The sequence below is a fragment of the Falco cherrug genome, chromosome 2 (genome assembly GCF_023634085.1).
Source record: "Falco cherrug isolate bFalChe1 chromosome 2, bFalChe1.pri, whole genome shotgun sequence".
In the NCBI taxonomy this organism is placed as follows: domain Eukaryota; kingdom Metazoa; phylum Chordata; class Aves; order Falconiformes; family Falconidae; genus Falco; species Falco cherrug.
The window spans coordinates 59,070,174-59,097,453 of NC_073698.1; the positions used below are offsets into that span (position 1 = coordinate 59,070,174).

The 27,280-nt window shown below is 36.0% G+C and overlaps 1 protein-coding gene across 2 annotated transcripts in view; it reads right to left on the bottom strand.

Annotated features, from left to right (window-relative positions):
• The window catches only part of FGF14 (fibroblast growth factor 14), a 415,520-nt gene that overhangs the window by 72,062 nt on the left and 316,178 nt on the right, over positions 1 to 27,280 (bottom strand). For both annotated transcript variants that reach the window (XM_055703167.1, XM_055703168.1), the window contains exon 3: positions 24,333 to 24,436. In XM_055703167.1, the coding sequence (XP_055559142.1) occupies positions 24,333 to 24,436 (104 nt within the window). The remainder of the gene's footprint in view (positions 1 to 24,332; positions 24,437 to 27,280) is intronic.

A 27,280-nucleotide genomic window follows, 5' to 3' on the forward strand; every position in this document is an offset into this window, starting at 1 on the left:
CAAAGGTTGTGCTCTCCTGCCACACCCATGTCATATCAAATTGCCTTCAAGAAGAATTTATAGGCATTAAAACTATTTCTGGTTTTTGCTGGAAAGTAAGAGGAGGATGAAGAAGTGGTGCATGCTACAAACTTATGAAGGTACATTTTAGAATGTAATAAAAAGTCACATTAACATTTACAGAATAAGTTCCTCAAAGAATAGAAACTTGAGTTATTACTGTTACATAATATGCTAATAGAACATTCTGGAACTTAGCTTACTTCTTACATATGATACAAGTTCACTTATTGACAATTAATAGTTACTTCTGGTTTTTGAAGAACTGGTCAAATGAAAGTGTATGCAGCACTTATATTTCATCCATTACTTAAATGAAATATTTTCCTACTTTTTACACAGCTTATCAAAATTGTTTTCTGGTCATTTCCTAACTTTTCTGCCCTTTCAATAGCATGAAATATTGTATTAGTAAAAGGATTATAATGCCATTTCTGAACTGTCATCTGGTCAGCACGCCATTCCCTTCCTGAACATTATTTGCTCCTTAGAGCAAAAAGCAACTCAAACTCAAACTATGCACAACATAGAGCAAAGCTACTGGAAACCTTGAAGAAAGTATGATCTCTAAACACAGAAGGGTAAATTAAAGTCTATTTTTATTTTTAAACAACTTGCTAAACTAATTAAGAGTTGTTGTTATTGTCTCTCACTTCATAAAAATATCACTTCTCAAGAATATATCAAAGCTGCTCAGACTTCACAACGAAACTAACGCCAGGAAAACTGAAATGTAAATCACAGAAAAAAAATATGTTTTTTCAAAGTGTTACCAGTTCAATTAGCTGTAAGTCCTTTTACATAGTATACCGTTTTTGGTGATATCATCATTACACAAGAAAACAGGCAATAGTTTCAAAATTCTGTTTAATGAAAAAGGGAGTGGACCTTTCAAAAGTATTCACTCTTATCCGGGTTTTGCTCCAGCTGAATTTAGTGCAACTTTTACGCTAAAATGAACAGTTTTCACTTGGGCCATTGCGGGTAGTGAAGGAGGTTAGGTGCTACAAAACTGGCCTGCTCTTTGTAAGATTTCAGCTAGGGACAGAGGCCACACATTACTTCTCTGAGCTCTGCTGGAGATCAAGCATGGACTATTGCATGCATTGTTTTCTGACAAATAATTTAGGGTAGATATTTTTGGGAGCAAAGATTTTTTTCTGTGCTCATTTTTAGCTTTGCACATTCAAATAAAAATAAACTTCTACTACAACAGCAATATTGGGCAAGAAACTAGAAAAACTAGTAGGAAACACTGGAAAAAAAGTAAAAAAAGAAAGGAAGTGGACAAAATATTAATGGAAGGATTTTCTATGCTCTGTGCTGCTAACTGGATTTAATTTCTGTTTTAAAGCGTGCCTAGTTCCCTTCCTATATTCTTCTTTTTTTTTTTTTCTCTGTTACCATTCAAAATAAACTCCAACTGTATTTTGTAAGAAAGGATCAGGATAAGAAATGTGGGTATTGATGTTAGTGCTGTAACTATCGCACTGCAGATCTCCAGAGCACTAGGTTTTGTTTATTGTCTGTCACTGAATTCGACAGCTTCCCTGTCATGTAACAAATGACTTCTTTTAAAAAGGAGTGTATAAATATTGTCTTTGAATTATATATGTTAAATCTATATCATATGATACGATGACAGCTACCAATCTGACTGATTTTTTTTTTCATGAAATAATATCACACCGATAAAACAATTTCACCTTACCATCTTTGAGTAAATTTAGCCTCCTATGTATTTTATATGCAAAGTATTCCTTAAACTTGGTCTAAAACCCAAAGGAAGTTGAGCAGATTTTAATGTACAGCTTTCAGAATTCAGGGAAAACTCTGTTACTTGTTATACTCCACTGATTAATATAAAACCTTGTTACATGTTAAACATGAAAAACACATGCAGAAGAGGACATATCCAATGACTTGCAGGAAGGCAGCTTTACCTCCCCAGCAAACGGTAACAACATTGCCACGCACCTTCTTTCTTTGCTAATTGCTGTGGAGACACCACAAATATCCTCTCAAGAGAGATGAGATGTGGTGCAGTCCTTGCTCTAACAATTAGCTGTGATTCCCTCAGTACAGAATAGAAATTTCCAAATGGAGTAAAGCCAGCTGCTAGCATTTAGGACACGGTTATGAAAACGTAAGGACACAAGATAAAACAAAACCAGCACAACATCTTGGATTGTGATGACAATATTTTAGGACACCAAAACTGGGGGAGAGGAATGGAGGGAGGGAGATGAGCCTTGCAGACCAGGAGGCCAAAAGGAGTGCAACAGGGGGTTGCACCACTTTTTGGAACATAGATATCCAATAGATAGTCTGAGAGTCCGCCACTAGCCCACATGTAAGAGAGAAATCTGTATTATACACAAAATTAACAACAATCTGTTATTACCCTGTACAAGCCAGTGCTATGTAATTACAACATTACTTCTTTACAAGCAGACACAAGCAATTTTTCTCTGAAAACTCTGCCCAGTAAGTCACACACATGGAACTTAGCACCCTCAGAAATCACAGCTTTGGAAGCATCGCCAGTTACTAAGTTCACTGGCACCCTTTAAGACTTCTAGAACAAGCGTGACATCTGTGGGAAATTCTTCAACAGAAACAAATTCTCATGGCACTTTAAGATGTTACCGGCCCTGGAAAAGTACTCCTCACTGAAAAAACAGACTGAGAAGGCAGATACCGAGAATTGCCTGAATTCCATGGGGTTCTCACAATCTTCAGTTAATTGGGCCGAATTTACTGTAAAGTAACCAATCAAAGCATACTTTTAGATTGCTATTTCTTTATATTTCTAAGTAAGAAGTATCCAAGGGACTCCAAAATAAAGGTTCAGAACCTATATCAACCATATTGAACTAGTCTGAGCATGCACGCCACCTGAAGAAATCTCTGGAAAATACACCAAATACTGACTGAAAGGCATCAAGCTTGTGAAATTAGACCCAACATTCTGAACCGTACAGCTCGTAGTAGAAACACACTACTTTTTCAAATTCAGGCTGCTACCTTTCCTAAATGAGAGTACATTCCTTACATTTAGAATTAACTGTTTACTAGAAGAAAAAACTCAACTTCAAATCTTTTAATTATTACCAGACTTACTAAAACTGGCAGCCCCCTAACTATTTATTTTTCAATTCTGACACCTTGATTGTGTTGCAGTCCAAATGACAGCACATCCAAGGTAAAGGAGATTGCAGTTAGTAATTATTTGGTTATGTTATCTCTCAATGGCAGAGTTATAGACTACGTAGATCAGAGTAATTGGACTAGAATTTGGGTTTTAGTTAGAAAGGTTATGGACCCTGCTGAAGTTGCGTGCTCTCAATCGGAATCAAGTCTGTCTAGATCATGCTGACAAGACTTTGTCTAACTCATAGTTAGAAACCTCCAGTGAGATGATTCATAGGTTTTTAGCTTTCCCCAGTACCACATGTAGTTAAAGATTCTTTCCTGTCATTGTCATCACTGACAATTAACTAATTACCTCTTCTCCTATCCTAAATGAATACAAAAATAATTGATTGCTTTCCTTGCTCCTCTAAAGTACAGATTAATGAAACCCAGTTCCCTCAACATCAAAACCCTATTAAATTCAAGATAGCTTTCTTCTTACCACTAGACTATCAAAGAGAGCAATGAGACTGATTTCGCACAGTAACTTCCTGATCAATTCATACAGGCTTTTTTTTAATATATTTGTGAATTTATAATATTAGTATTTTAAAAGAATTTATCTACAATATCTGGAAAGATACTATTTACTAGACAGTGCCCCCTCCTTCCATCCCATCCCATCCCATCCCATCCCATCCCATCCCATCCCATCCCATCCCATCCCATCCCATCCCATCCCATCCCATCCCATCCCATCCCATCCCATCCCATCCCATCCCATCCCATCCCATCCCTCAAAGCTGGATACAATGCTTGCCTTGCTTTGAGTTTTGGGGTCCTACCTTATCCCTTACAGCTTCAGGTTTCTTTGGCATGTTAGAGACCAGTCACAGCAGGCACTTCTGATCAAATACATCTAACTAGTCTAAAAATCCTCTACCTTTGAGTGAGTCTTGTTTTGACTCACTCTCCAGTGGGTCCAGTTAGGTTCTGATTAGTTCTGGACCACTTTGGCCTTCTCTATGCCATACACTGCTCCTCATTCTGTTAAAGATGAACCTATAGGCTCATTTTTCCTTCTCTTACTTTGTTGTTTTTAGTCAGGTTTTTGCACATTTTATCTAAACACTATAATGTTGAGAGCTTTATCTTTTCCAAATTATGTGCTTCAGTTATTACTCCATACCTATCCTTAGTCCCATTCTACAATTTGTACGACTAATAGTCAAAGCAGTTTCTTATTATCTTTAGTTTTATGATAGTCTGGCTAGTTTTCCTTTAATCTTGTCTCTTTTAATACTGTCAGCTCTCTTCAATGCAACAGCCCAATTGTTTTCACTCCATCTTTTGTAACCATCTTTCCTGAAAGCAGCCTCCAAACTCAGGTTTTCCCTATCTCCATCAACCTACAATTCCAATTTATGCACTGAAAGAACAGGCCTGAAAGATTTCAGGGTATCTACCTGGGATATTGCTTTATTTGGCCACATGCCAAACCTTTTGAGGTTCGTGTTGATAGGTGGTTCCACTGAAATTAATATGGTTCTGCTTGAGGTGCAGTGGGACAGATGTTTACAGGTCTGTCTAAAAAAACTGACAAAAGACAATTGGTTTGAACAAAGCAGGACAGGAGGAAGGAAAGAAACAAATGGACTATGGTACCAATGACAGGCACATGGTATTACTATAAGCACTTGCAGCTTTCGGTCTGGGGGAGGATAATATACTCTACCATGTGTATCATATGATTAATTAACAGTCACTGAATTAACAAACCATGTGGAAGATTAACTTGTATTGTAATTGTTACTCCCTCCTAAAAATAATCTTCTCTATTGTTTGAAAATACTTGTTTCTTTCTATTTAACATACAATTTCTACCTTGCAAATAACTACACTTTTAAATGAGAAACATAGAATCTAGTCAATACTTACATTTTTGCTTAAAAGTATATGTGATAAAATATTAAAGAAGAAGTCATGTTATTTGGAATTTTCCTGTCTTGTGGCATAATTAAAAAATACTAAAGTTCCTTACTTACCTTATTGGCATGTGTTACATTAAAATGGAAGTACTAAAAGAAATTAACTCACACTTTATGCCACCAGAAATTCTTAAAATATTCTACTGTTTTTTAATGCTTTGAGCCAGACCTTTAAACACGATCAATATATGAGGAAACCTTTTTCTAAGGATTTACCTTAAGGAAATAGCTTATTTGACTGATTTTGTTTCTACATAAAAGAAGGTTAAGCTAGAAGCACACTTAAAAATGAAATAAAATGGAAAAGAGGTTTCAAGTCTTGAAAATTAATGTTTTATATTATATTACAATAGTTATACTAATCTTTAAGAAATACATATCTTCTAGTTAATAACTTTTTAATTAATGCAAGAGAATTATTTTTTAAGGTTATAAGATAAGTTACACAACATGTTTTCAAGATTTCTAACCAAATTAGAAGAATTGACAGACAAGAAACAAATGTGAATAATGAAAATTATGAATATTTTGGTAATGTATCATGAATTCTTAGCTAAGGCCTAATATGAGACCAAATGCCACATTTTCCCATGTAAAAGAAACCTAAACAGTGGAACAAAATCACAAAACCATAAATTTCAAAACCTCTCATCAACAAAAGGGCCTCCAAAAGGCTTTTCTATTTTTGCTAATGGAAAAGTAATAGCCTCCTGAATGTACTAAGTTGTAGTAACAGCACGTAAAGAGGAAGGGAGAAACAAAGGAAAAGCTTCATTAATAAAGCTTCTATTTATGCTATAGATAGCATTCAAGTTTACGTAATGAACCTCTACTCTGTAGTTCAGACAAAAATTACCTTTCAGCTCTCAACAGTAGAGAGCAAGTTATATATTTATTCATGGGTTTTCACATCATTTACCTCCAGAAACAGATTTGATTCAGTATCTTTTTACTCATGGGTCTTTCTCATTTCAAAACAGTTTCTGCAGCAGTTTCTATTCAAATATAAGGGGTTTCAGGTGCACACGTCTGCTTCTTATCTCTTCTGGTAATTGCCCTATTGAGCCACTCCAAGATGGGCATTAGAAAATTGCATTCACATTACCATCTTACATTTCAAAGTTAACTGAAAATTTTTACGACAGTACTTTTTTGTTTGTTTGTTTGTTTGTTTGTTTGTTTGTTTTTAATTATGAGAGCCAGCATCATACTAGGCACTACTGACTAGGTACAGTATAGCCTGATGCATTCCTTTTGAAGAGTCTTTTTCCCTGACAACTGGTACAAATTTCTTCCTTTGAACACCACTGCAAGTGATCATTATAAAAGTGGAAAAACTTATCAAGATATCTTTGCTTAAGAGTTTGCTTACTCCATGTGTATAAATTTAGTTAATTCTACCACAGAAGGGTGCATTTATCTTTGGCTCTGCCATTCTTAGGGTTATGCAGAGTGAAAAGTATAGCCACCCTTCACGTACATTCCACACCCTTCAGGAAAGGAAGCAGTAGTCTTAATGAACAAAACCAGAAATTGCATGCTGGGATCTGTTACACAGGCAATTTTCTTGGATAATCATTTGTAGCCGGATTTTGCATAAACTACTTGCATAATATTCACCAATCTTGACCCCCTCAGTCATACTGTTTGCAGCCTAATACTCCATTTCACTAAGCACCTGTAATTTTAATTGCAGTAATACTGCAGGATGAATTTATCCCCATGTTTTCTTTACAATAAAAGGCTGTTAATTAGGCCCCAATGTTGACATTTTTTCTGACTAATGTAGGTGATATTTCTGTTTTCATTACCTTTTTAGCAATTTGTTAAGTAAGGCATGGACAAAAAAAAAGAACAGACATCTAAGCCAGGGCCTGTACTCCCCTTTCCTCCTCTATACTCTTTTTTGGCAAAAGGCATAAATCATCCTTGAGTTTCTTAATACAAGCACGATTAGCTGGCCATTTTTAGGACAAATGTTCATCCTGCCTTCTAGACCATTAATTTTCAACATACAATCCTCAAAACTTCTGAAACTGGTCTTCAAAGTGAAAGGGGCATCAGATGCAAAATACATTTTCATGTATTGTATTCCCTGACATGCAGCATTTGAAAATAGAGAAAGCAGGAAAAAGGACCCAAACAGATTATACAGGGATTCAAGTAAATAATGTTGAGAAGCATTCTTGAAGCCTAAAGCAAATGCAGCCATATAATTCACCTTATACATGGTGAGCTATACTTGGCAAAAGTATTCAAGAAGCTGTATCAAGAAGCTCCCTAGGGCCGGAAGTTCTGACAGGAAGACAGGTCTCTTGAGATGTCATGCTAACAACTAGCTTCAGATGTTACTTAATTTTATTTATCAGCATCTTAAAAATAATAGTAATTTGGTGCTAGGGTAATGTTTTGGTGTCATAGTAGCTTTATTGTACAAAATAGATATAAAGCCATTGTAGTATAAAGAAATGGAAAAGAAAGGTGTACCTTCAGTTTCAGCCTAAGATATTTCATTATTATGGTACTTGAAGACCAAAGACACACTACCAAGTACATCTCATCAAAAAGAAAGAACCTTGTCCAATTTTATTGACATAACGCCTTTTAAGCATAAAAACTTTGCAAGTGGTATCATTTAATTAAGTAGAAAAGGCTGTATAAAACTATAGCTATTTTTCTAAGTGATATTTATATTTCAAATCACCTATGATGCTATTAAAAAGTAGAGGACCATCCTAACAGCAGCATTAATAGGATGGTGGCTTGGAGTGTTTATCATTTCACTGCATTTCACTGAATTATTATCCCCAAAACATGGATTTTATCTATTTAAACTATGGCTTTTTGAAATAATTATGAATTGTTCAATTAGTATGTTTAATCTGACATCTGAAATGATTACTTCTGTCTGATCTGTTCAATACTTTCCTTTTACTATTCTCTGTTGCAGAAGTTAAACCAAGGAGACAATTAGAGTCATATTTAGCAAAAATAAAGAAGCAGTAAAACATGCTAAATGTTGCAGCTTGGTTCCTGGTACTGCTGCTTTGTCTTACTCTATAGTACAGCTAGATTTCCAAAGTCAGGACCAACTGAGCCAGATCAGGTTGCGGAAGTAAAATTTTATCTGCGTAGTGATAAGGTAGTTTTACATAAAATTCCCCTGGGAGAAATTACATCTTAGCACCAGTATCCAGGTAATCCAGTTAGCTAACAAAACAGGCTTCAGGTAAGAGATGGTCACCAGAAACAGGGGAAAAAAACCCAGAGAAGCAAAAAAGCTCATTTTAGACAGCTACTTTGGACATGAGGTTTTAGCCCATGGCAAACAAACCGTATGAAAATACCCATACATGTTTTCATACTGTCCTGCCACTGTGTTCACCATTTCGTTAAAACAGTAAAAAGACAGGATTTATAGAATCTACTTAAAAGCCATGTCTGGAGACAGCATGTGGATGAACAATGCAATTTTGCCATGATTTAGTGGCAGAAATTAGGATATTCCACACTGCCGTCTATATACAGGGTTGTTGCAAAAAGAATGTCAAAGTTTTGTTAAATTCATTCTACCATAAAGTTATCTCAGATCATTTGAATCTATGTCAATCATTTTAGTAGAGATTTTCCAGGTGACAGAAGGATTTGTGACTACATCCAAACCACATGCTATGGCACTGTGATGAATTTATTATGACTTTTAAATCCGAGAACACAACAAGAAATTCAGATACCTGTTTTCTAACACTGTCAGAGCCTGGCTTAAAAACAGTGCAGAGAAAGAACTAGGGGCTCTGTGCAGACAAGCTTCTACTGTTACATGTTCCCTGATCTCAAATCTTTGCTATATACTTAGCATTTGACATATACTTTCGTTACCATGGTCAATTAAACTCTTCTCAATTAAACAGCTTCCTAAATTTTAATTTTCTGTATTTTTTGCTAAGGCAAGGCAAGAGAGCTAACTGGCATCCTTGCACAGCGCACATGAGAGTTACAAAATACATTCAATCCTGCATGTCAAGTTTCTTGGGTTCCCCAGGTGCAAGCTGTTAACAAAATAAGAAACTTCTTTTCTTTAAGAAACTACCACATTACGGGTATTTGTTGGCACTGCTTAGGCTCTCGTTTCAGAAAGCTTTTTTCATGGCAGCAGCACAGTCCCTCCCTCAGTGAGGCTACCTGAAAGCATGAAACTGCTGATGTGTGTGAGAAATCGTTGGCCTATGCTTTTATTAGCATAATATAAGACTCGTTTTAACAACCTGTCCTAGAAAAACCTGTCTTCCTGTCAACATTTCAATGCTGATATTTGGAATGCATATGGTGAAGAAAAATACATTAATGAAAGTATTTGTTTATTTTTATATTTACTTCTTTTACCGGTTTATACTACAACATAAACAAATGAGTCTTTATTTATGTATTTGATGGGGTTGGAAGTATATATTTACTTCAGAATAAAGGAACAATATGTCACATTAATAAAGGCTTACGCAGCAGAGCTTGCCTTCAGGTCACTCCAGTCACCGAGCGATATCAATTTGACATTAACAGAAAGATACTACTAACAATCTTAAACATGAGCTAGAGAACCCCCTGCTGTCTACCAGTGAGGGGAATTGAGTTGGAAACCTTTAGAAAAAGCAGCAGACCTTGAAATGCCAAATAAAATTCCTTCTTCCATCCAGAGATAAAGGGAAAGAGTAGAGCATTACTTTTTAACAAATAGGACTTGACAAAAAAGGGACAAAATAGATGCGGGCATTTTTCAACATTTGTTACTTTGCTGAATGGGACAATGTGAAGAAAAACGGTTGTTTCATCTTTCTGGAGAAAAAAAAAAATCACATATGCAAAAACACATTTGCTGAACTTCTGAAGCCCTTTTCTTTTACAAAGATACTACCCAGACTGATTAGAAATTACCAACAGATGGTAATAATTAAGGTGGCAAAATGATCATCTAATTTTCTCTGATTTTTTTTATAAAGTTATTGTTACGTACATTTGAATGTAATGCTTCCTGATTCGATTACCAACACTTCTTTTTTATTGATAAAAGTATTAAAGAAATACTCTGAATCTGCAAAATACACAGGTTCAGTTCTTGTAAAAGTGGATAATAATTTGGATTATTCAGGCTTGTTAACAGAGAATAGGCTCATTCTCAAAATAATTTTGTTTGTTTTCTTCTTCTTTAATGCTTGTGATTAAATTACATCTTTATGTATAATTTACACTACTTTTATTCTTGTGTGAGTGGACATATATATACTAACACACCCCTTTACACATATAAGTAATAGGAGCATTATTATATAAGTTTGTATTTATGTTGATATCTTGTGTTTTTCTTGAATTTTGACTAACCATTCCAGCAATATTTCAGCATTGTCCTCAAGCCTAAATAAGAACACAGTTCAAGATCTTGAAAATTCTGTTGAGCAATTATTTCTGGAAATAAAGTAAACATTTTATCTGGATAATTTCAAAGTATCTCCTTCAAAATATTTTTAATTTTTAGTTAGTATCATAAACAAAAATATTCTAATCTTCACAAGCTGTCATTTTTACTTTTTTCCTTGCAAAACCATTAACCAAGCAACAAGACTTTCTGGTATTTACTACGAATTTTGCAATACTCTGGTTAAATTCCATTAATGCAGACAACAGACAGTATTTATTAGTATAAGTAATGTCTTTCACTTTGCCTTAAGTCCAATGAGATGTTTCTAGAAAACATTTCTTTTCCTGACTCAAGTGACATCTGAGCACAATCAACTTTCCTCTGCTCCCATTAACACTCAGGAACTGGTGTTGTGGACAGCTACAGTACCACAACTGTTACTCTTCATTCCTTTATTCAGTAATATAACAAGTTAACAGTTACACTCCTGGACTTCTTTTGTGACTTTTCAGTTACAACATTTTCTCCACATTTCCATGACCAAATTCCAAGAATCTGTCCAAGAAACTTCTACCACTTCTACTAGTGTAGTCTCACACAAAAATGTCTACTAAAGTAATGAGGATAACAAGGTTATAGTCTATTTATTTTTAAGACCAGGAGTGCAGAACTCCAATGCTTTATTTCTGACTTTGGTGTGTACATATAGATGAATGAAACTGATCATGCCTCTTCACAGCTAAAAATCTGTGATCAAAATCTGTGATCTGCCAGAATAAAAGGACACTTTGTGTGAGCTTGGCATCTGGTCTGTAGGTGACACGGCCAGTGTCCCCACATTTCCTTTCAGGGTAATTCCAACAGTTTCAAGTGAGACTATTTTTGAAACTACTTGAGTAGTTTCACGCAAAATTTACTAGTGAGACTGTTTTCATACGGCTGGCAGAGTTTGAAGTGAACCTGCTATGATCTACCTGTCAATCACATAATCCTAATCCTTTCTTCTGCCTCTTTCTTTCTCAATGCCAGATTTACACATCCAAAGCTGTGAGTTAGACACAGTCATTTAGACACTATCTCACTATTCGTCACATGCCATCTATAGAGCAGTCACCTCCATACAGTAATCTTTGAAAATCAAAAATCTAATCATGTCAATTGAAGAAAAGTGGCTTTCACAGTTCTAAGTAGGATAGCACAGGGCAGGATGCCATCAGCTGTCAACGATGCAGTGAAACTTCTGTAAGTATTAAGGGGAAATATCAATTTTATCTCTTATTCTGTTTTCAGAGGCTATTCTTCAGCCACCTTCACTGCTCAAATGAATGCTAATGGGTGATAGAATTGCCCCAGCTGACGCTTTTGAAGTTGGCACTTCCAACGCCTGAAAGGCCGATTCCTTCATCTCCTTTGCTGCTTGTACCAATAGATGCTTGAAAATAAAGAGACAAGGGCACACTCCTGATCTTCAAATGTCAAGAAGAAAATAGTCAACTTGGTCTGCCTCACAAACAACGTAAGTGTTGAAAAAGATTATTAAATGCTGTCTCTTGCTATCTTACCCTAAGCCTTAAAAGGAGTTCTCTAGAAAATGTTGGGGTAGGGGGTGCGGGGGTGAGGAACACAAGGTATGCAGGTTGAAATTAAACGTATTTTTTACTAACAGCATCCAGATGTTGAATTAAACAGAGAGACTCTCCCTGCTATACTTTGTTCAAGAAGCTGAATGAGGATGAAGCTTACAATTATCCAAATACTTCTGGTACTTACTGAAGTATAGCCCAATAGCTCCAGATCCCACTGGAATGAATGGAAAAATTCTATCAAACCTAAAAATTATTCTATGCCATTATAAAAGGAAAAGTAATTATTGTGAAAGTATGAAATTACAACTGCATGTGAGTTCTGAGAGAACATATTTTTCAGTTCATATCTCCCTGAGAACATCAATAATTTATAGAGATAGTGCTTCCAGATTATTCTCGATTAATTATACTTTACTTTTTGTCTGACCAGTCTGTTCTCACATTATCACAGTAACACGCCCCTTGCTCTTCCCTTGGCAGGGAACATCCAAAGACATTACAGGATAAAGAAAAAAATAACAACAAGGATTGCAGAATGTGGGTAACCACAGGCACATCTACTTTATAATTTAAATGTTATAAAAATTAAACCCTTGGGTGTTTAAAATAAAGCCATACTCAGCCAATAGTGTAAAACACTGGTGGGAGAAATAGTAGCAAAAGCTAGCAAATAGATTTAAAAAATCTTATACTTCTACCTATTGTTAACATCTTATAAGCTACTTTCAGGAGTAGATCTTTTCATAATATTATTCTCATTCCTGATGATCTGGACTATGCTCAATTTTGGCCCGTAGACTGAATGGCAATGTGACAGGGTGGAAGTGCTTAGGGGACATCAGTCACAACACGGAACTCAGATGCTGGCCAAGAGGGACATGAAAAAGAGAACATATTATGCTTTTGAAATGTTGGCTATATTTTGTTTTGTGCCTGTGGTATAAAACTCTTTCCCTATCTTTTTAAAATTCACCAGCCGTTAGGCAATTCTGCAATAAGTAAACAGTTCCATGGTGAATTAGGCAATCACATCTCTTTTGTGGAAAACGCTAGGTTCTTAGCTGTGTATGTCTGTGGAGCCACAAAATACTGGTATTTCATTTTCATGTTGAAACACTTTGTTTTCAGCTTTGCAGCCACAATCACACTACAGATTAAGTAATATAATGTAAATATCTGGCAATGCTAAAAAATTGTATCATCCTGTTAATAAGACAAAGCTATCTGCAATGTGATGTGCTATTGGAAAAAGAAATCCACGAGTGCACAGAAGGATTTAAGTCTTCAGCTTTTTGTTTTGCTTACTCAAAGTACAGGGTTTTGCTGCAGATCCTGCACATTAAGTCTAGGGGTTCATGTTTTACCAGGTAGTGGCATCATGTCACTTTTTATTACAAAATGTTTAGTGACAAATATATCAGGAGAACAGAATGTAGAGAACAATCACAACTGAATTCAAACACAATGGGGTGAGTCGTCTACTCACCCATACTCCAACACTTTTAGTGCAGGATTCAGGTTTGACTGCTGATTTTCTACATATTTATGATTCTATTTGAGACACCCTCAGGGAGAGACGGAATGTCCCCAAGGCTGTATTTGTAGTGTGCTAGAAAACAAGAATCCTTGTCAAGTCAACAGGAATCAGTCAAGAGAGCTTCTCATCTGACAGCGAATAGAATATATTGAATAAACATCGCACAATAAACCTTGCCAGTTTAACCCTTGCAAGAGAGATTTTTGAAAGTGATCGGTATGCCAACCTATGCGATCAACAACTGTAATTAGCATCAGAATTAGGCCAACACTTGGTACTTCTGAGAATTTTGGAGGGTTCCAATGTCCAGACAGTACTTCACAAACTTGAAACTGGAAATTTTATTTGATTGCAGATGCATGCGATTACACTAAACTATGGGCAGAAAAAGCTCTGCTATTGTTAAGTGTTCTGATACCACGCCACAGCTCGCGCTTGGTCTAGTAACAGGACAGATAAACCTCATACATTCCTCCTGGAGGTCTGGAACTGCCTGTCTCCACCTAAAACTGCCTCTCTGGTGACTGAATGGTGTCCCAATGAGAGAAAGATGAGAAGGCAGGAAAGAGTCACACTCTACAAAGAACAACTTCAAAAGTAGGCTGTAAGGTCCATGATACTTGTCTAACTGAGGATATATGATCATGGACTATCCATAGTAATACCCCAAGGAACACTATTAGAGAAAGTCGCCAGCTGAAAAAGTGCAGAACTGAGGAATTTGATATGAGAAACCAGAAGGAGATGAAGACTTGATATATATTACAACTGTGTACCAGAAGTTACTAGATGTTTGCTTTCCTAGCTAGTTTTGTCCAGACATCTAAAATTTACTCTTAACACTTTCACATTGTAAGTGATCTGTGATCAGCAAATAGTTAAATACAAATTTAGCTAAAGGGAAAAAAAAGTGGTCTCGAGTTATCCTTTCTGAGAGGTTTAGTCCCACGGGAATAAGAAGGCTTCAGAGATGATCCAAGTCATGTATGTGGACATATTCACCCACAGACTGTCACAGCTCTTCAAAGATGCACACCGTATCTAGTCCTTGGCCACAGAAAATTCAACAAGGGAAAGCTGGTGGAAGCAGTTCCTGTCCCCCCCAGCATGCACCCATAAGACAGGGGCCATGAACACCCTAGAGCAGCTCCTGGATTAATAGGCTCTGCCAACAAAGAAGAGGCCAGGGTGAGGGGTCATTATTCAGGACATGCAGAATCAGCATTTCTATGCCCAGATGGTCAGGTTTCCCTGCAGGATCCAGCCCATGCCTAAAGCTGCCTCACCAACGAGGAAGAAATTGAAACATCCCAAGTTTTTCCACAGGGGCACTTGGCATATGGGAAGATTACAGAGGATAAAAATTCATCACTGACCATCGTTCACTAATCTTAGCTACACACTTGCCTATGTAAGTGAAAAAATGAATATGCTGCAACCAGAAAACAAATGTGCATAGCAGCAAGGTAAAACAAGACCAAAACAAATCAACAATAATACAAAACCTGTGTTTTTTTACAAGAATGTAATGGATACTATTTATGTCAGTCATTAACATATGTAACACTAATACAGAAGACCTATTGCTACGCATACAGCTATTGCATTGCAAATAATGCTTTCATTTTACAACAGTGATGAAGACTGTTACAGCTTTTTTGTACATTTGGTATTTATAGAAACATATATTTTCTACAAAGCCCTGTTGTGTAGGGTTGCACACTATAACAACATATCAGATATACCATCCTTCTTTTGCAGCTCAGTCTTAAGGACCACATATTATACAGAACTGTGTTGCAAGGATACAACGACAAACTAATACATACTTGAGCCCACATCACCTGATTATAGACTATATAGGGTGCCTTACCAAGTTCCCTGAAGTTATAGAATGCTTGCATAATTTTATTTAATTACATAGGTAAATAGAGTATTTTCATCTTTCATGTTAATATTACAGGATAAAACTTAAATATTCTGATCCCGTTAATTAAAAGTTTTAGAGAAATCATTAAAAAATCTTTAAAAATGTATTTGACTATTTCATTTCTGCAAGATAATACTGAATTTTTCTTGCATAATGAAAGCACTTTTTTACTTGACTAAAGCCATTCTTCAGCGCAGCAGAATTTTTTCTTCTTTCTTTTTTTTTTTAAATTGACTTTATATTTAAAAGCTCACAGTTCATTTCTGTTCATCTATCTTGGTATCTAGTCATATATCTTTTGGAAATAGCCCTGAATAACAGAAGGTGCATTAACCATGCAGCTATAGCAGCAATAGCACCATATGTGTCAAATTGTTGTTCTACACCACACACTTATTTTTTGTTCTTTACCTGGAAATCTTGAGCTGCAGTGAGAAGTCTTTACATCATAAGAATAAAATTTATTATGAAAAGGATTTAAACTTACCGTACAATCCATCTACAATTGCCTTCAGATATTTTGAATATTCATCAACCAATAACAGAAAGAAGTAGTAGGGTTTTGTTTTGGAAACATGCTTTTGATAATTGTCTAAAATGTGAGAGATTTTGTATCTTTGGTAGCTACTTTTCATACTTTGATGCAATGAATAAGTAAGATTACATCATAATGAATAGAAAATTAGAAATTGTAAACATGATCCTTTTGCTTCTGCAGTGACAATTACCAGGGAAGTAAAAGAACAGAAGACAAGAGAGGTATTGGAAGATTACACAATACACGCAGTGAGACAGCATTCAACATTTAGGATTACAGATAACCCCAAAGGTCTAAGAACAACAAAACTGAGGATAAAGAAACGTCCAGAAAAGTGTAGTTCTATCTATGCAACAAAACAAACATTGGCCAAAAATACAGGGGGGGTTCTGTAACAGGCAGAATTGCCAGAAGCAGAAATTCGACAGACTAGATAAGCTGCTGGTCCATCAAGCCTGTGCTCAGCCTTTGGCTGTGACCGTTGCGCAATAGTTCAGAGGAAAACTTTCTTCAGCACATCTGTAGTAAGCGATGCCATATGTTGAGGAAAGCATTCCTCTTGATTGCTGTGATAATCATCTTAATTCCTGAAACATTAGATTACCTTATTTTAGCATACCTACCTAGGGTTACTATTCCTTGTCATACAACATTAGTTGAAAAATACACAACTGCAGCCGCTAACTGTGATCTTCCATGCTTTGAAAAGAAGTTTGGAAGAGCAGCTTTTTAACCTTGATACATTTATCTACGTTTGTGTAATCTTAGGGAAAGAAAACACATATATCAAGAGATTTTTTTGCATGTGCATATGAGAGATAGATGTGGGAAAGGAAAATAAATATTGTAAGCAAATATGAAAGTGTTTCTTATAGATTAAAAAACCCAACTAAGTCCAGTCAAGGATACTGTGAACATTAATGTAGCAAATAAAACACATATATTTGGTTTAAGTGGCAAGAAACATCACTGCAAGTTTTGAGAAAGATTCTGTGATTACCCCCAGTGCAGCATTTAAATGGCAGGAGCGTGAAACAGCTGCCACAGATGAAGAGGCCACACTAAAATACTACATCTTTATAGTACTATCTTTTTCTATATTCAAAGTAGCATATTTCTTTAACTAGTACTGTTTATGAACCGTAGTTCAACTAGTAGCCATTTCGGCATGTGCAACCCTCAGAGGAGTAGTAACAAATGCAAGCAGACTCAAACAATGGTGATATCATCATAAACATTTCTACAATGAAGATACAATCATAGGGCTTTCTACAATTCTGTTCTGCTCAACTGTGCTATTTCTCTACTTTCTTAAATCCCTGCTTATCACAGTCTCCTCATGTCAGCCTCATTCCATTCACCTCTTTCCTTCTCCCTTCTCTCCTACCCTATCAAACTCTCACGTGTCTGTGCATGCCTCCTTTTTCCCTTATCTTGTGTGTGAAAACATTGCCTTCAGCACATTCAATCAAAAAATGTACTGAAAACCTAACCCACTGAAAAAAGTCATGGACTTAGTATGTACTCTATACCCCTTTTCTACTATACTCTGTAGCAGGGACATCTGTCACTATTTTGTACAATACAGCAGGGGTATGTTATCAGCTGTTTCTTAAGTGTCACCATAGAATAAATCAAAACATTAGCAATTTTCTGTATTTATTTTTGGCAGGCAACTTAAGAGGTAAATTATCTACCTCCAAACACAGACATAAATAAGCATAAGATGATTTTCTCCTCCCTGTCAGTGTGTCTCTACTACTTCTGGAACATGCTGAACTTGTTTACCTTTTGAGCAATGCAGCCCAAGTTACAGAGGAACACAGCCCTCAAACATGCTATTTACTCCCCTCTCAAACAAACTTGGTTATATGAAGCAAATACAGGTCACCCTCCAACCCATACCAAATGGAGTAAAAATTAACAGGCTACACAAAGAAGGTATTCATACATAAGAATACTTTAGTAGTAAGCCCTTAGAACTAGCTGATGGAGCTTGCATGAAGTCAATGTGCTTACGCTCTTAAATACCACTGTTAACATAAGCTGTGATTTTCAAATAATTAAATTCACCTATTTTGCTCACTCCAAAGTATGCCAGAGTAGTTCACAACCCAGGTCATAACAAGTGAACTAAGGTCCTGTCTCTGTCTTAGGGAAGTCTCTGCTGGCAGATAAGAGCATGGGAGCAGACTGAGACCCTAAAGTATAAGACTTACATAAGAAATGTTTCCTATTGATCACATTATTAAAGGAGCCACTCCACTCTGATGTGCTACATTCACAAAAGCACAGATACCTCAAGAGCAACAAGATTTACCCTATTCTATTATTCGGTATACTTCTGAATACTAGAACAAAAGCCTACCTCTTTGAAATCATAATGTAAGCTCATATCTGTCCACATCTCTCTAAAGAGGTACGTTCCTAACTGTTTCTACAGTATCTTGCAAGATGGGGAACAATCTCTGCCAAAACGTAAGTCAACCAGTTATACTGTGGCAACACAAAATCAACAAAAAAAAGCAGAAAAATGCTGCCTTGGTGTCACATTAACCTCTTTTTGATTATTCTTGTAAAAATATATGAATTTTAAAACATCACACTTCCTCTTTGGTTTTCCCTAGTTTAAGCTTCCTTCTCTTCTGTTTATTATAAGATTTTATGCACCTTTGAACCTTCAAAGTACTGCACACGTGAAGCACTGTTATTTCAAAGCTATCAGAAACTTATTTTTTTCTTTGACTTTGATTTAGATACTAGAAGTACGCATTACTTCAGTTCTCACTCTTTTGCAGGCTGTACTGTCTATGCTCCTATCTTTTTCCTTGAGGCTGAATTTTGTTCTCAGACAGGTCAGTTATGTGGGCTTAAAGAAGTGGTGGAAATACGAGCAGTGGGAAGCTGCTGAAATATCAGGAGAAATCTTCAAAGGCTTTTCTTTCTAGGTGAGAGTTGCCAGAGTGATATAACAAATACACTTCCCAGCAACAGATATTGATGTTTTCTCTCATTTGTGAAGGCTGTGACATGGACCGATATCTTACTGCTGGAGAAACACTACCCAGCCAACACCCTTCCAACACCCTCATAACCATGTATCATGGCAGATCAAACACACACCCCCCCATTTTACAGGATAATGGTTCTGTAAAGCAAGTAGTGTGCCATTGCTAATTCTGAAATACATTACGAAAAGTTGGTGAGACCTCCCAGAAACGCAGCCATGTCTCTCCATTACTCTCTATACGCTCTCAGTGAGGTTCCCACTGCCCCATACCCAGAAGAGGAGCTCTGGAGACACAGTGCACAAGTCCAGCCAGGCATCACACTGGAAGAGGTTACCAAGCAGTTTAGACCTGGCCCTGCAGGCTCAATCAATCTTTTAAAGCATCTCTGCAGTTCATCAGCCTTACTAAGAAACCAGGCAGTGGATTGCTATGCCTTTAGAATCTGCTGCTGACAATATCACAGGTGTACTCTTCCCTTTCTGGTTTCGTCCGTGCCTCAGGTCTCAGTGAAAACTGGCAGAAGAAAAGGATAAAAAGGAAACACAAAGAAGAGAGCACAAGCAAATAAAGGTGGTTTAGACTTAGGAAATTTTTCCTTTATACATTTTAGTTTTTCCCTTTTCTCTTACTCTAGTAGCCACCAAATGTTGGCAACACCCTGCTAAACTGCTTCTAGGATGAAAAAAACCACCCCAGGTGTCCTTCCAAACCCTCCCAGATACATCAGTTAATTCTTTAAAGAAATTAATTGATATAGTCCAAGAAGACTTTCCTATCCTCACCTTAGAAAGACAGGAATCATAGAATGGGCTAACATATTGTTTTACCTCTGAGTCCATCCTGTTATGATAGAAAAAATCCTAGAAACAGAACAAGAAGCTGCAGCTCCCCTGAAAGTTAAGTAGTGAACCTTTTTCAAAGTAAGTTCACCAAAATTAGCATCAAAATCAACAAAAGCTTCTGCCATCATGTACTGTACTGCCATTGCCATTTTCCTGCTGCAGGCAATACCTGTTCCCCATAGAGAATCCCTGCAGCTGTGCTCATTTTTCCAGTGCATGGATGCAGTTCCACTCCTTTTGATTTTGATAAGATCAACCCTGGAAACAAAACCTTATCTTGCCCAACCTTTCCAAAGGTGAGATCGAAGTATGGCATATTTTGGGATATGGACATATAAAGTCCATAACTATTATGTCAAAAATCTTGCTAGTAAGTCAGATTTTTTTTGTGGAAAAATCCAGCTTCTCCAACTAGCTTTCACAGTGATGAAGTCAGTCATAAATACTGAATTACTCACAGTTCATTAATCCATCTAAAATTCATTTCAACTCATTTTTATAATTCTTGTTACTTACTAGTATACATCTAGAGTTGGGTGGCTGCCACTAAATAAATATATCCTGATTACAACTGGATATATATATGGATATACATATATAAGTGTAAGTATACACACACATACACACAGAGAAATAAAGCTGGATGCAATAAACCAAAACTTAAAAAAAGGTGAGATTAATGGATAGTATTTAAGTGGGCTAACCCTTAAAATAGCAAGGAAAAAAATGAACATGAAAAGGCTTTTGTTCTCATATTTTATATGATAGAAAATAATAAATCATGGCATTACAATAATTAATTTAAATGCATTGAAAAATAGGGTTAAAATTTTGGAAAAGTATTTTCTTTCAGGAATTCTGCAAAGCCATATCAAACTCCAAAGATTTTGCTTCTCTTTTATTTGCAAGGCTTTGATAGCATATGTTAGGGACCCTGACTCGATCCATCCCCAAAGGACAGAATAGAAATTTCATCTGCTGCAGCAGGCAAAACAGATATGAAAAGCTCTCGAGACTGACTTTCCTACACAATTTGCTGTCCTTCTATTTCTGTTCTAAGAAAGAAATAATGCTGTAACACTCCTCTGTGAAACTTCTGCACTTTTTTTCTAGGTCTAATTCTGTGAATTACTTGAAAAAAACTTAAATGTAGCAGAAGAAAATACAAAAAAAAAACCCCAAGAAACTCCCAAACTGACACAAACAACCATTAAAAATATTAAAATAAACCAAACAAAGCAGGGAAATAATGCAAATCTGATTTTTTGTATTTGATAATCTGTATGTAAAACTGGTCTGTCACTGTACCTTCATTTTCTTCTTAGTTGTTACTTCATATCAGAGAAAGCAGGATCACACATAATACCTTTCCTGTCAGCGCTGCTGCTTAATTAGTCAACATAATGTGAACCCTATGACACAAATAATTGAGTTGGGGCCTTCAACCTCTGAAAAGAGGCATCAACATGTAGGATATTCTCACAAGCTATGGGTTTCATATACTGTGAATGGAAAAAGGGACAGTGAAGTATTCTGCAGAGAAGGACTATACAGGACTTCAGTCTCAACTCAGACTATAAATGCTACTTAGTCTATAGTGCATACTTCCATTTTTTTAAAATGTAAGAAACTAGTAATATATCTAAATATATGTAAATTTTAACTCACATTCCCATTATGTGCCACTTTTTTTTTTTTTTCTCAATGATAATAGCTGGCATATGAAACTTAGAAAACTTTTCTCTCCCATCGTCCCCTGAATTGGCAAGAGAAAACCATATATGACATGTAATATACAACTTCTGCATTTAGGTGCAACAGACACACAACCATGACAAAAAGTCAAAAAAGCCCACCAAGACAGTAATAGAAAGTGATTGGTTAAAAAGATTTTTCTACAAATGACAGTATTTAAAATATTCTGCACACAGTATTTCTTCATCTTGATCCTCAGGGAGAAGACAGACTTCTCTCTGATGTTTTGTCTTCTTATTTTCAAATGCATTAATTTCTAAGCCGAAAGCAGGCAATTGCTAAAACAAAAATGGATTGTCAACGTTTTCAATAGATTAATATGAAACAATCAAACCTTTATTACAGCACTGATACTTTGAAATCACTACCTTTAAATTTGCATAATTACCAAATATTACTACTTTTCAACTTGACAAAAGTGTAAGTTGAAAATAACTTTGTAGACATACTAAAACTAAAGGCTTCCACTGAGTTTTCTAATGTCACATCTCTTTGTCACTTAATGGGCCACTCTTAATTCTCTGCATGAGAAAGAGTAAGCAGTACATTCTGAAAACACTCATTTCCTTACCTCACACAAGGTAAAGTGACAGATTGAGACCACTCAATAAATTTTTAAGTGGAATAAACTCAAAATATAACAACATTCACAGAACAAATTTCAGAAGTACTCAACAAGTTGCCAATAACTACAGCAATATATGAAGTCACCAAGTCCAAAAATCTTGCCATTAGTGACAATGAAGAATATGCAATCCTGCAAAACATTAAACATGTGGTTTACATTTGCCTTATACATAATCTTTTATTTATATCCATGAGATTGATCACAACCTAAGTAATCTGTGTTGCTCAAAATAAAGACATAGGAACAAAGCAATTCAGAATCCCACGGACATGACAGAAATAATCTTGTTAGACCTGAGGATGTTCTAGGGGTCAGGTTCACATCTATTAAAAGTTTGGATCCAGTCATGTCTTCTTATCTTGCCTTGCACTTTGCACTCCTTTCCCTTCCTCAGATGACACCATTCATTTAACTTGGACCATCTCCAGAACAATACATAAACACAGTAGCTGCCAGAATTTGTTCATGTAGGGTCCCTCCCTGCACAGAATTACCCGTCAGGAAACTGTTCATTTTCTGAAAATTATGTTTCTTTCTGAAGGACTGAGAACTCATTTCAGAAACAGTGCTTGTCAAGAATGTACTCTTAACTGTACCAACAGATTAAAAAAATACTGTTCATGCCATTATACTGAAATGAACTCCCCACATGAATTGAAGGAACTGAGAAATCAGCAATGCATTTTCTCTAATAGCTCTAGGGTTTTTCTTCTAGTTTTCTTCCTTTGGACACCAAATATTGCATGTTTTCCTGTGATATATTTTTTTTTTGAACAGAAGAAATTAAAGGTTTTAGATCATACTGCTGGAGTTTCCAGCAGACATTTTATGAGGACGATTTTTCTCTTTGTCTTGACATTGACATTCAAGATTAGTTCAATTTTTTCTTCCTAATTAGCTTTTCCCAGACAATTGTATATTTGAAACAAACAGAATACTTCCCCTTAGGGCATCAGAAACTTAATCTGTCCAATTTCCTTTCAATGGACTTTGAAAACAAAGCACTGTGTTGTAACTCAGTGGGGAATTAAGAACTATATGACGTAAAAAATGGAAAAAGCACTATGTAAATAAATTCAACATAGATGGCAATAAAAAAATAGTAATGAAAAAATCCTTTAAGCCACCTTGTTAATACCTGACAGAACTGCCTGTTCATATTAAAGCCCATTTGCCTTTCAAATGAGGTGAAGACACTAAATTTAGAAAAAACTGAGGATTTTTGTATTCACTACAACACACTGAGCGATTAGCATTAAATTGTTCGGAATACCTTAAACAGTTTGAGGACTTTCCAATCACTTTATCCGGCAGTCTTCTTTGTGACTCAAAAGATTTTTCTTTAAACTTTGATCATTCTACAAAGATACAGTCCCTCACAGAACTTTTATTTCAGATATCAGCAAAACAAAGAAAATCAATAATGCTAAGTATACAATTACAAGATTATGGTGATAAACTGTGAGGCTGTTAGACCTTTTAGACAGACGTTACACTTGTAAGTCTTATCAATAAAAGTAAAGTAACTGTTAGAGCAGCTTTTTGATTCTGTTCAATAAGTCACTAAGAAAGTAATTGTGGGTCTTCATTTAAAAATTCTGGAGAATTTAACTGAAAATAATAGTCTTTGTGGTGTATTGCACACTACCAGTATAGCCTACCAGAAAAAGAGCTCTACAGAATGTTTTGTTAGGACTGCTAACTCGCAGACTTTCATACACACTACACAGTAATTTTGACTGTAATCCGTTTATAGATATGCTGCATACGTACATGGGTACACAGGTGTCTGTACTATACGTATATACATATATACACACCACAGAACTTCTTAAAAGTGAATATGCATCTCATTTCTCTGTAGATTTCAACTTGAGCTTTGCCTCTTAAACAGAGTTCAGAAAGTACTTACTGATGTGTAGAGGAAACCTTCTCCATTTAGAGCTATATACAACCCAGTCTTTACACCCTGGATAGCAACAACTCGAAGTCCCACTGGTATAAGGTTGAATAAAGCTGTGAAGAAAAAACATGACCAGATGTGGATATACTATGGTTATTACAATATTCTAATATACATCATTAGTAAAAAGACAGAAAACTACTCCCCATATAATTTTTTTTAATTTTAAAATTAAACTAATACAGAAAATCTTGCTTCTAGTAAAGTTAATCCTTAAAATTAAAGCCTAAGTATCTATCTAGCAATAAATATCACAATAGATTGGTATTTGGCACAAGTGCTACCTAGCAAACATAATGCACAGCAGACTGGAGTGTAATCATTTATGCAGCGCTGCAGACATAAGTATCTCAGGGAATCTGAAAAGAGTCAAAGAGCCCAACAGTTCCTTCATCAATGTAAAATGATCGTAAGGGTAATACAGATGAGCTATCCTACAGAAGTTCTAGCAAGTAGCTTTTTCTTTTCTTAGACTTTTTTATGATTTTGAATTAAGATGTGCTTTCATTAAAGATTGCTGTCAAGGGATCAGTGATTTTTTATTATTTTTTTTTGGCTTTGGAATGATGAGTCCTGCAAGAAGCAGGGAGTTGGAATTGATGAATCCTTATGGGTCCCTTCCAACTTGAGATCTTCTATGATTCTATGATTCTTCTTCTATATTTGATACAAGCAGTAGTGCACAGACCTCAGGGAATGGCAGAGGCTTATCATTGTTCAGAAAAGCACCAAAATATGTGCTTGACTCTAAATGTGTATAAATGCTATTGAGTGAATATAGAACATGTTCAAATACTGAAATTCTGGGGAAGAAAAATAATTTTTAAAACAGCTAATAGCAGATACTCTAGCAATGGTATACACCTCTGTAATAACAAAACCAACCACAGCTTTGATTAGTGTCTGAAAAAGACCAGTGCGAAGAGCCGGAGTTTACCAGTCTCACCACAGAATAACAGCAAAAAAATTATTTAAGTAGCAGACACTGACCAATTCTTCTAAAAATATGACAGCACACACCTTTACTAAAGTTTACTGACTCATACTAGGAAATCAAACACAAAGCACACATCAAACAGTCTTGGAAGAAAAGATCTGGATGAGCCAGAGTTCATGCTAAGTGTTTTTCCACTGTGGATGAGTCAAGGATTCACAAGTCCTTAGATGAAAACCAAAAGCACAACCTGTGTGTTCAACACAGATTGTGAGGACCATGGTTCCACCAACCCAGGTCTCAGGAACACAGTAACACCTATAGTGAGTTCCTCAAAATTTAGGAAGGACATCCATAGGTGTGACCTGCAAGTGTCACCTGTGAGGCTATCTGTAACCAGAACGCCAGAGGTAAAGCCCAAATCAAAAGAAAAGGGGTCATGTAATTGCAGTGGATAAGTACATTTTCTCAGGTTGTGAAAATTCCTGGTTTGTGAAAGGACACAAAAACCACAGAAAGTTTATGATGAAGATGATAAAATCTTTACAACTGACAAAAAACCATAGGTTGACTATTAGAATTTAGAGATAGAACTGGATGGGGGAAAAAAAGCTTTTCCTTCAACATTGCCATGCAGAAAAAGAATACATAACGTAAGATCCTTTTAGGAATGTACAAAGCCAGTATAAAGCAGAGCACTTCCTACAGCTGTAGAAAGAAAAATATATTCAAAACAGCTCTGGTAGAACAGAAAACAAATTTATGGGTTTACAAAGAAGACCAAAAGAGATAACATCAGACAAGAATGAGTACAAATATATAGCATTTTCATTTCTGTGGTTTCCAAAAGTCTCTACCATACTAGGATCTTGCTGAGCTGCTCACTAGCAACATACTGAGTACAGACAAGGTTCCCTCTCTAATCTACACACAAAAAAATGTAAACCAATGAAATATGGCACCCATGGACAAGATATCCTAAGAGTAAATAGGCTAAACACTGCATGACTTGAGGGCTTTCAAATGTTCAATATCATTTGGAATTAAGAAAAAAAACCCCACAAACTAACATCAGCCATTACCCTCAAATGAAACTGTCAAAACCAGAGAAACTGCTATTGTGAGTGGTGGAGGGGGAGTCTGTCACAACAAAACTAAGGTTTCAGATGGCAGTTGAGTTGGTTTTTTTCTAGAAGGAAAGAAATTCCAGAAGGAAACCTGGATTTGAACACCATGCTAGAGGCAGGGCAGCAACAATTGAGGGGGCACCAGGAAGGAAAAACAGACAATATTTGTATAAAGAGAAGAGGCGAACACAAAAGACAAGTCATCCATAGAAAACTGCTAATGAAAAATAACTCTAAATCATAGTGGTTCAGTCAAAACTTCTGGAACGTAGATATAATTTGCTGTATTATCAAGAAATTTTTTTCTAGCAAAGCTAGAAAAAACCAAACCATCTCTGAAGGAGAATTAGAGCCCTGTAACATGGCAGTGTTTTGTGTAACCTATAAAACTCCTAGAGCGGCATATAGTTGTTGGTGAATTTAGAAAGCACGAAGGAGGGCATATAATGTATCTTTTACTGCAAAGTTTTAATCAGAGATTGTCAGAGATCCTATAATTATTTTAAGACCATAGAATTTTAGAGCATGATCTGAAATGCTGTAATTCTGTACATACAGAATATTTAGTAACTTCCACAAAATATTTCAGTTTCAATATATATTGAATATTTAAAATATTTCAATATTTCAGCTTTCAATATTGGGTGAAACTAGGGAGGCCAGTCTACGTTCAGTTATTGATTGATAAACGCTCAGCAATGTGCTTCATATTGAGGTGAGCAAAACATGCACCAGTAAGGCACAGCATGTGGTTTTTACATGCTCTGAAGCTGGCCAAAGGAAATTAAATTTCCTCCAGAACATGGCTGTGCAGTACTCTTTACTGAGCAGGACTT